Source organism: Phacochoerus africanus, chromosome 2, assembly GCF_016906955.1.
Source record: "Phacochoerus africanus isolate WHEZ1 chromosome 2, ROS_Pafr_v1, whole genome shotgun sequence".
Taxonomy (NCBI): Eukaryota; Metazoa; Chordata; class Mammalia; order Artiodactyla; family Suidae; genus Phacochoerus; species Phacochoerus africanus.
In genome coordinates this window covers 25935867-25946093 of record NC_062545.1, presented here as the reverse complement: position 1 = coordinate 25946093, position 10227 = coordinate 25935867, and the positions used below count along the sequence as shown (strand labels likewise).

General features: G+C 48.2%; 1 protein-coding gene across 1 annotated transcript; it reads left to right on the top strand.

Moving 5' to 3' along the window:
- Window positions 1–2711: 2711 nt before the first annotated feature.
- Window positions 2712–10227, top strand: HEBP2 (heme binding protein 2). Its single transcript, XM_047770099.1, has 4 exons — window positions 2712–3148; window positions 3691–3826; window positions 4818–4998; window positions 9960–10227. The coding sequence occupies exons 1-4, from the start codon at window positions 3047–3049 to the stop codon at window positions 10156–10158; spliced, it is 618 nt and encodes a 205-aa protein (XP_047626055.1). The 5' UTR covers window positions 2712–3046; the 3' UTR covers window positions 10159–10227.

The following is a 10227-nucleotide window of genomic DNA, read 5'->3' as shown; positions in this document are numbered from 1 at the left end:
AATAGATTTGCTATAAACATTAGAAAATGTCAAGTATCTGCAGGCCACTGCACACCTGTTTGGTCCTGGAAGGGAAAGGAAAAGAGAAGACATCAATTGCTTTAAAAGCCCTAGGTCTGGAGTTCCCGTTGGCTCAGTGGTTAAGGAATCCGACTGGGAACCATGAGGTTGCAGGTTCGATCCCTGGCCTTGCCCAGTGGGTTAAGGATCCGGCATTGCTGTGAGCTGTGGTGCAGGTCGCAAATGTGGCTCGGATCCCAAGTTGCTGTGGCTGTGGTATAGGCCAGCAGCTGTAGCTCCAATTTGACCCCTAGCCTGGGAACCTCCATATGCTGCTGGTGTGGCCCCAGAAAAGACCAAAAAAATAAAAGCCCTAGGTCCATCCAACAGGATATTCTTTGGCAATGAAAAGGAATGAAGTAATGATACATGCTGTAATATGGAGGACGCCTGGAAATAAAAGAAGCCAGTCACCAAAGTCACATATAATTCCATTTAAATGAAATGTCCAGAATTGGCAAATCCATAGAGACAGAAAGTAAATTAGTGATTGCCAGGGGCTGGGAGGTTGGAAGTTACTGCTAAATTGTACAAGGCTTCTTTGTGGACTGATGGAATGCTCCGGAATTAGATGGTGATGATGGTTGTATAAATATTCATTTAGGGAGTATACTAAAAAAACAATGAGTTGTACTTTAAAATGGACATTTATCTTATGTGATTACACATCAAAACAAAAACTTTTTAAAGCACTAGTCACACCCACTGGAGTAGCTATAATAAAAAAGCCAGATAACAAGTGTTGGGAAGAACGTGGAGAAACAGAATGCTCATACCCCATTAGTGAAAACCTAAAATGGTGCAGCCACTTTAAAAAACAGTCTGGGTTGGGAGTTCTTTTGTGGCACAGTCCGTTAGGGATCTGGCATTGTCACTGAGTGGCTTGGGTCACCACTGCTGTGGTGCAGATTTGATCCCTGGCCCAGGAACTTCCACATGCCACAAGCATGGCAAAAAAATAAAAATAAAATAAAATAACTCAAAAATTAAAAAAAAAAAAAGAAGAAGCCTGGCAATTACTCAGAAAATGAAACATGGAGTTTGCATTTGACCCAGCAATTCCATGCCTAGGTATTTACCCAAGAGAAATGAAAACATATGTCTGCACAAAAACCTGTACAGAATGTGTATAGCAGCATTGCTGTTTACAGTAGTCAAAAGTTTGAAATAATCCAAATGTCCACCAACTGATGAATGAATCAATAAAATGTTTCTCTAACTGAATATTTTTCAGCCATTAGAAGGAATAAAGTACCTACTCAAGCTACGTGAATGAACCTTGAAAATGTTTTGCTAAGTGAACATAGCTAGCCATAAAGCATTCCATTTGCTATGGTCTGCATGTTTGTGTGCCACCAAATTCATACATTGAAATCCTGAAACCTAGTGTGATGCCATTAGGAAGCAGGGCCTTTGGAAGTGATTAGGTCATGAGGGTGGATGGCTCATGAGTGGATGTGTGCCCTTATAAAAGAGACCAGAGGGGAGTTTCTGCTGTGTGCAGTGGGTTAAGGATCTGGCATTGCTGCAGCTGTGGCATAGGTCATAGCCATGGCTCAGATTCAATCCCTGGCCCAGGGAACTTCCCTGTGCTGCAAAAAAAAAAAAAAAAAAAAAAAAGAGAGGGAGACCAGAGAAAAGCTCCCTTGCCCCTTCCATATGAGGGTAGCAGGAAGAGGGCCCTCATCTGCCCTCTTGTTGGCACCCTCATCTCAGACTTCCAGCTTCCAGAACCGTGAGAAATAAACTTCTGCTGCTTATAAGCTACCCGGTCTGAAGTATCTTGTTATAGCAGCCCCAGTGTATTCAGCCGCTGTATGATCCCATTTATAGGGAAGGTTGAGAATAGGAACAAAGAGCAGATCAGCCAGTTGCCTAGGACTGGGGGATGGAGAGTTGAAGAGTGATGGCTAAAGGGGTTTCAATAGGGTTTGGGGGGGGAGGGGTTGGAGGGATGATGATGGTGTCCTAAAATTCATTGTACTGATGGTTGCACAACTATGAATATACACTAAAAACCATTGAATGGTATACTGTGTATGAGTGAATTACATGACATATGAATTTTTTTCAATAATTGTCTTACAAAAACTTTCACCATCACTGGCCACCTCTTCCTGTTGTTCCCTCTCTTCTTCTCTCTCTCCCTCCCCACCTTCCTCACCTGGTAGGTCTGGCAGGATGACTCAGGGGTTTGGAGGGCATTTCAGGGTGGGGAGGTGGGAAAGGACAAGAAACCAGGATAGTTGAAAATTTTCTCCAAGTGTGACTGTGGCCCCACCCACTTCTTTCCCCTAGGATCCCTGACGGCTGTTGGGGACCGAAGCAGCTGTCTAGGTGCGAGTGGGGTCACTCGCCCCTGGCTGGATCCCGGGATCCAACCCTCGCAGGGAGGTCTCCACACACAGGGGTGCAGACTGGGACAGCCAAGGTCAGAGTCTGAAGAAGTGTACTCCCACCCCAGCCCCACTTCCTGCCAACTTCGCTGAGGTCACTCATGAGGATGGGCCTCGATCACATGCCTCCGGAGGAGTGGACCCGGCAGCAGAACCGGCTCCCCGCGCGGGTGGGGTTGAGGGAGAGGTTCCTGGACCGGTTACACCAGAAACCCCATCAGCCAGCTGCTTTGTCCGCCTCCGCCCCCGGCTCCCACAGTGGACGCCTTTTTAAAACAAGTGCGGGGCGGGAAGGACCCCCAAAGAAAACCGGGCAAGACGGATCCTACCATCCTGTCTCAGAGGGAACGCATACCGGAGCGGCCAGCTGGAGCTGCCCGGGGTCGGGATCGCGGTCGCAGCGCCCCCTCCCGGCCCAGGCCTGGCAGTGTCCCACGGACTCGGGGATCCCGCACTGCGGGGAGGGGGGCCGCGCCTCTGCAGGGCGGGGACTAGGGGACACGCAGGCGGGGCGGCCCGGAGTGGCCCAGGCGCGGCCTCGGTCCCGGCGCAGCTCACCAGGCTCTTCTCCTGGAGTGTCGGCGCCGCCCATGGCCGAAGTGCTGGATCCGGACCCCAGGACAGCCGAGTGCTCAGAGGCCCCGGCAGTGGAGACGCCGGGCTGGGAGGCCCCGGAGGACACTGGCCCCCAGGTAGGCTCCGTCGCGGAGCGCGGAGGATGCCGGCCGGACCGCGGGGAGGAGAGCGCGCGGCCGTCCTCTGGCTGATTTGCGATGATTTATTTAAGTAAAAACTATAGTTTTTAGAATGATATGAGTCCCATCCCTGCACAAACGGGAAAATGCGTCGGCGAGCCATGACCTAGGTACTGGCTACAATTCAATTTCTTTTCTTTGAGGTTTAAACAAACAAACAAACAAAAATCGATCTTGTCCCAGAACCCGCGGTGGGACCTCTGGTCGGAGATGGCAGAACAGTGGCCTGTTTTAACCTGAGCTGAGCCGACTCCCCGCTCCCCTGCAGGTGGGGCGAGGCCTCCTGTATCTCCAACTGGGGAGTGCGGGGGAGGGGCCGTGCCCGGAGCTAAGAAGCCAGAACCTCAGGCGGGACCCCAGGGGCAGAGCCCCTGGGCGGGCTGTCCCAGGTGGACCCGGGATTAAGGCACCTGTACTGTTGCATCTCACGCTGTACCTTCTTAGACTGGCTTCCGCAACTTTTTCCTGTTCCATCTTAGCCCGGAAGTTATGAGATCCGCCACTATGGACCGGCCAAGTGGGTCAGCACTTCAGTGGAGTCTGCGGACTGGGATTCAGCCATCCAGACTGGCTTTACCCGGCTGAATAGCTACATTCAAGGCAAAAACGAGAAGGGTGAAGGCAATTTACCTTGTAATTATATATACTATATTGTGGTTCGGTCCCCTGGCTCATTGAGTTTTCGTTTATTAAAGAAATATCTTTTAGAATGGAAAAATAACAAGATCATCACTTAATGGTTGAAGACAAGGACTCTTAGCAGCCTCTAGAGGAGAGCAGTACTCAGCAGTGCTTTTCTGCCCCTGTTCTCCTTGTCCTTGATTCTGCTGGCTCAACTGGGCCTCTGTGTAACTCAACTTAAGGCCTTTTCATGCTAATGCTTTGAGATGATTTGGTGACTGGTAGGGTAAGAGACATCAGGAGGTAGGAAGGCACAAGGAACACAAGACTCAGAGTCTCAAGATACATCTTCTGGTCTGGTTCTGAGGCTGTTTATATTTTAACAGGTCACTTAGTCAATGGGTCCTCAGTTTCTGAATTGTAAAAATAATGATCTGGTCTAAGTGATCTCTCATTTTCCCTTCTATCCCTAAGACTATGGAATTTATTAATGAAAAATATTAATAGTACAGAAAGTGTTCAGTGTGGCCAGTGGGTAGTTGTCATTTTGGCCTTTTTTTTTTTAAAGATGAAAATTATCTTAAAAGTATTTGTGGCAACAGCATAAAGTAAATCAAGAAACTCCGATTAAAAAATAATAAATATTGGGAGTTCCCGTCATGGCTCAGTGGTTAAGGAATCCGACTGGGAACCATGAGGTTGCAGGTTCCATCCCTGGCCTTGCTCAGTGGGTTAAGGATCTGGCATTGCCGTGAGCTGTGGTGTAGGTTGCAGACTCGGCTCAGATCCCGAGTTGCTGTGGCTCTGGCGTAGGCCTGCAGCTGTAGCTGTAATTAGACCCCCAGCCTGGGAGCCTCCATATGCCTCGGGTGCCACCCTAGAAAAGGCAAAAGAAAAAAAAAAAATTAGGTGAAGATTTTAAATGTAGTCTAAATCTGCTTTCACAGTCTCCTTTGCATTTCAATCTATATGTTTTGTGGCACAGAGATGAAAATCAAGATGACAGCTCCAGTGACAAGCTACGTGGAGCCGGGTTCAGGTCCTTTTAGCGAGTCTACCATTACCATTTCCCTGTATATCCCATCTGAACAGCAATCTGATCCGCCCAGGCCTACACAGTCAGATGTCTTCATTGAAGACAGAGCTGAAATGACGGTGTTTGTACGGTAAGTGGTAGATAATTTATAGCCCTGCTGACTGTTGATTTTACTTGCCAGCACTCGGAGTTTAGCTCCTCTGCAATTTAGCTTCTATGCCTTTCACCCTTCCTTAAAAACAGGTCTCATGCCTTTTGTTGTGTTTTCCTAGTGGCTTAGTTTTATGTTACTATGGATCTGTTGCAAGAAATAACTCATTAAATGAGGAGTCTGTTGCTTACCTGCAACAAATAAAACATAATACAAATTATACTCCCCCCCAAAAGCATAAGATTGTCCTTGTTTTCCATCTAGTTAACTCTGAACAAAAATGCCTTAAAACACTGCATGCATGGGACCCCTCCTCCCCACTGCTAGGTTCTGAGACCCCAAGCTCTTGCCTTTGTTCCCTGAGCCGAAAGGATGGTAGGTAGCTGCTTCCTGCAGTTCCTGCCTCTGTTGGTTTCCCGGGTTCTTTTCAGTTTTTCAGACCTCTGATGCCTGTTCAACTCATTCCTTATATTAAATTTTCCCTGTTGGTATTTTTAAAAAACCTCCCCCAGTATATAAGATAATAGTCTATTAGAGTTCCCTTTATTCCTTTTTCACGCTCTCTGCACTACTAACCTGTTAGACTCCGTCCCTCTGTCTCTGTTTCCTCAGCTCTCACGTACCTGTCCTACTGGTACAACCCCGGGCACCTGCGCTCCCTCTTTGGAGCTGCTTCTGTCACCCTGACCCTCGGCAGTGCACTTGCACCTATCACTCAAGGGCAGTGCCTTCGTGCGATCCATGTTTACCCTGTAACTCTCAGAAGGTCACTCTTGTGTCATTCCTCTCCTGGTTCTCTCCCTCCAGTGGCGCCTCATCCGCTCTCCACTCCCGAGGTCACTGCCCATGCCTGTTACTGACCCTCCCGTCACAGCAGACTTGCTCTAGGCCATCTGTTCATGCCGCTTCAACTCCCTCTCAAATTTAGTGTCTCCGGCCTTGATTTCCCTGCCTGCTGGGCATCTCCATGTGGCGACTAGAACAGGGGATCAAAGTCAACAGCTCTGAAAATGAGCCTTCCCCCAGGTCCCAAACTCTCTGACCTTGCAGTGCCTGTTTCAGTAAAAAGGCCTCTTCAGCCTGACAGCCTCCCCAGCAAGGACCTCTGAGACCCCGTCAGCGCACTCTTCCCTGACAGCCAGTCCCCAGACCCAGCCCATTCGCCTCAGGAATGGTCCTGATTCTGCTCCCTTTCTCCCTGCTGTTATTTCCTACGGCTCTCACCTTACAGGTGCCACAGCTAAGTCAGCTTTGCTACCCCAGTACTCGGCACAGGCCTGACCCTCACCAGATACTCTGACACTTAGCAATCTCAGGTCCCCCCAACCCACTGCACCCGTGGCAGGCGGAAGTTCCTGGGATTGAACCCGAGCCACAACAGTAACCCAGACCACAGCAGTGACCACACTGAGTCCTTAACTGCCAGGCCACCAGGGAACTCCTCAATCTTGAATCTTAACAGTTTTGCTTCAAGAGCCTCCCAGCTGCTCTCTCCACCCACCAGCCCTCTTCTGTCCCCCACCCTCCACTCTGGAACCTCTGATCTCCCTCAACTGCACGTAATAGCAACTGTTACTGCATTAAAAAATCTCTGTCGGGGAGTTCCCTTCATGGCTCAGCAGTTAACGAACCTGACTGGGATCCATGAGGATGTGGGTTCAATCCCTGGCCTCGCTCAGTGGGTTAGGGATCCGGCGTTACCATGAGCAGTGGTGTAGGTCACAGATGCAGCTTGCATCTGGCATTGCTGTGGCTGTGGCGTGGGCCGGTGGCTACAGCTCTGATTCGACCCCTAGCCTGGGAACCTCCATATGCAGCAGGTGCAGCCCTAAAAAGACAAAAAGACTAAAAAATAAAATAGAATAAAATAAAAATCTCTGTTCCTCTTGCTTCAGAGCGACATTGAAACTGTTCACAGTGTACACGATGCCTTCGTAACCTGGCCCCAACCTGTCTTCCTGACCACTGTGCTCCCCCACCTGCCCCCTTGGTGAACAGGCCACTTCTTCCACATCTCTTTACTTTTGACCTCAGACAAGTTCTTCATATTTCCCTAGCCGAAATCTCCGCAGCTGTAAAATGTGTATAATCATAGTACCTACCTATCTCACAGAAGTGCCACGAGGATCAAATGAGTTGATTTACCCAAAATACTTAGAATGTGAGCCTGATAGGACTACCAGTTCTAGCGCCCTCTTCCTTCTCTGCCTGGAGAGCCCATTTTCATCCTTGAGGACTTAGATCGAACGGCACCTTGTCTGTGATGCTTTCCTCCTTTTCTCCAGTCAGCCAGCCACTCAGTCTTGTTATTCTAAATTCTAAAGACCTAATTATAGACTGCAACTGCCTCAAGAATATGGCAACATGTTGCTCTGCCCGTATCCTTCGGCTCCTGGTGAAGCAGGTGTGTCAGGGGTAAGGTGGGGGGGGAGAGGCTCCTGAGTAAAGTCATGGATAAATCATTGCAGAACACTGTGTATTCAGGGGACAAAAGAGGATTTGTAGGTAGGAGGCTCAAGATTTGATTTTGTTTTATTTTTTTGCCACCCCATGGCATATCGAGTTCCTGGACCAGGGATCAGATCCGAGCTGTAGCTGTGGCAACACTGGATCCTTTAACTTGCTGTGCCTGAGCAGGGACTGGACCTGCCCCCATGGTGCTGCAGAGACACCACTGATCCTGTTGCACCACAGCAGGAACTCCTCAAGATTTAATTTTAATGAAGAAGTGAGATCTGAAACAATTCCCTTTAGGCAGAACATATTAAAAGCTGGCTATTCCTTAAGGAAATAAATGATACATTTAAGAGCCAAAATATCTCTTAACACGTCATTCAGAATTATCGTTTTCAGTGAACGTACTGAAAATTACGAACAGTTTTACAGGGTTAGGGTTAGGTTACCAAGTTGTCGTCAACGCGTGCATATGTAGATTCCTCTACTCATTCAACTAAGATTTAAAAGATACTGCAGGAGTTCCATTGTGGTGCAGCAGAAACAAATCCGACTAGTATCCACGAGGAGGCGGGTTCAACCCCTGGCCTTGCTCAGTGGGTTAAGGATCTGGTGTTGCTGTGAGCTGTGGTGTAGGTTGCAGACAGGGCTTGGATTCCACGTTGCTGTGGCTGTGGCATAGGCTGGTGGCTGTAGCTCCAATTTGACCCCTAGCCTGGGAACTTTATAGGTGTGGCCCTAAAAAGCAAAAAAAAAAAAAAAAAGGTGCTGCATGCCAGGGATGACCAGATGCCTGGTAGACATTGATGAATAGAACAGGCATGGTCTGTATCCTTGAAAGCTTACATCTTATCAGAAAAATGGCAGAAATGATCTTTTCCATTGGCACATTGATAATAAAACTTATGCTGGAGTTCCCGTCGTAGCTCAGTGGTTAAGGAATCCGACTAGGAACCATGAGGTTGCGGGTTCGATCCCTGGCCTTGCTCAGTGGGTTAAGGATCCGGCGTTGCCGTGAGCTGTGTGTGGGTCGAAGATGTGGCTCAGATCCCACATTGCTGTGGCTTTGGCATAGGCCGGTGGCTACAGCTCCAGTTCGACCCCTAGCCTGGGAACTTCCATATGCCTCGGGAGCAGCCCTAGAAAAGGCAAAAAGAAAAAAAGAAAAAACTTATGCTAAAGAAGGCACATTAGATATATTTTTGTTTCTGTTTTTCCTATTCTTAACCTTCAAATTAACCATGTTTAGGAGTTCCCACTGTGGTGAGCTGGTTAAGGATCCAGCATTGTCTCTGCAGTGGCTTAGTCACTGCTGAGGCCCGGGTTCAATCCCTGGCCAGGGGAAATTCCATATGCCATGGATGTGGCCAAAAAATAATTCACCATATTTACACAACAGCTACCCATCCAGGTCAGCGTGCTATCATGATTGAATCTCCGGATATCTTTGTTTATGTACATTAAAACCTGTACTTAAAGTTTTTTTTCCCATGTTTTATTCAGATACTTTGACAGTCTTTTCTTCCCCATCCCCATAGTAACCTCCTAACTGGCTCCTTCTCTCCAATCTAGTTCTCAACTCACTGCCTAAATTCTCATCCAGGTCTGATCAAGTTACTTTCTGTTCAGCAGCCTTTGGAATAATCTCAAAAGGCCTTAGGATGATATACAGGGTTCTTCCTTCTGGCTCCGACTCACCTTTCTGACCTCATTTTCTGCCTCACTAGGAAACTGTTTTGTATTGAGGGACTTTTGTTCTTCTCTTGTTCCTCCCCTTTCTCTGCCCGGCAAAACCAGCATCCTTTCCAGACCCACCTGAGAGACACACCTGACCTCCCGGGTCATCCTATCCTCAGTGCTCCCGAGCACTTTGATTCCATCTCTGTTGAAGCTCTTCTCGGACTGCATAGAGAGAGGTGCCAAAATGCCCATCTCTTCCCTTAGACTGTAAGTTCATAGGGTCAAAACTACATTATATTCATCTGTGATACACCGCCTGCCTTTTTTCCCAAGGAGGAAAAAGAGAAGGAAAATGCTAGAAAATGGAAATTCTGGGAGAGGCTGCTAAGGGGGTTTCATGGTGGTCCCCTGACCAGGAGCATCACATCATCAAGGAGAGTTTTAGAAATGTAGACGCTCAGGCCCCGCCCCAGACCTCCTGAATCTGCTTTTCCAGGTGACACACAAGCATATTAGAGTCTGAGAAACACCATGTTAGAGCATGAGATGGTGTAAATTCCACATCTGCCCAACAGATGGGACGCATGCCTCCTCCCGGGTTCCCCCACCCCTGCCTTGGTGTGCGTGAGTTCACACTGGGCCTGGGAATCGGAGGCAGGAAGGGTCAGTTCAGCTTGCCGAGAGGGAGCAGCGTTGAGGCTGTGCTCCATCCAGGATCTGTTTCATCCAGCCCCTGCTTTTCTTCTTCGACTGACTTTTGCCTCAGTGTTAAAATCATTGATGGTCATTTCCTGTCTCCTTTGTAGGTCTTTCGATGGATTCTCTAGTGCCCAAAAGAACCAAGAACAACTCTTGACATTAGCAAGCGTGCTGAGGGAAGAAGGAAAAGTTTTCGATGAAAAGGTTTACTACACTGCAGGCTACAGCAGTCCTTTCGAATTGCTGGATAGAAATAATGAAGTGTGGTTGATTCAGAAAAGTGAACCCTCCAAAGAAACGGAATGAGAAAATGAGGGCAAGTCCATTGCCAGGGGCAAAACTTCTGTTTAACATAGACATCCACATTACCTGTAA

Bases quoted from the DNA above. Each gene is read 5' to 3' on its own strand.
- HEBP2 (XM_047770099.1), top strand. From the start codon at position 3,047: ATGGCCGAAGTGCTGGATCCGGACCCCAGGACAGCCGAGTGCTCAGAG. The intron at 3,149-3,690 runs GTAGGCTCCGTC...GTTCCATCTTAG, and splicing joins CGGAGGACACTGGCCCCCAG to CCCGGAAGTTATGAGATCCG. The intron at 3,827-4,817 runs GTGAAGGCAATT...TTTGTGGCACAG, and splicing joins TCAAGGCAAAAACGAGAAGG to AGATGAAAATCAAGATGACA.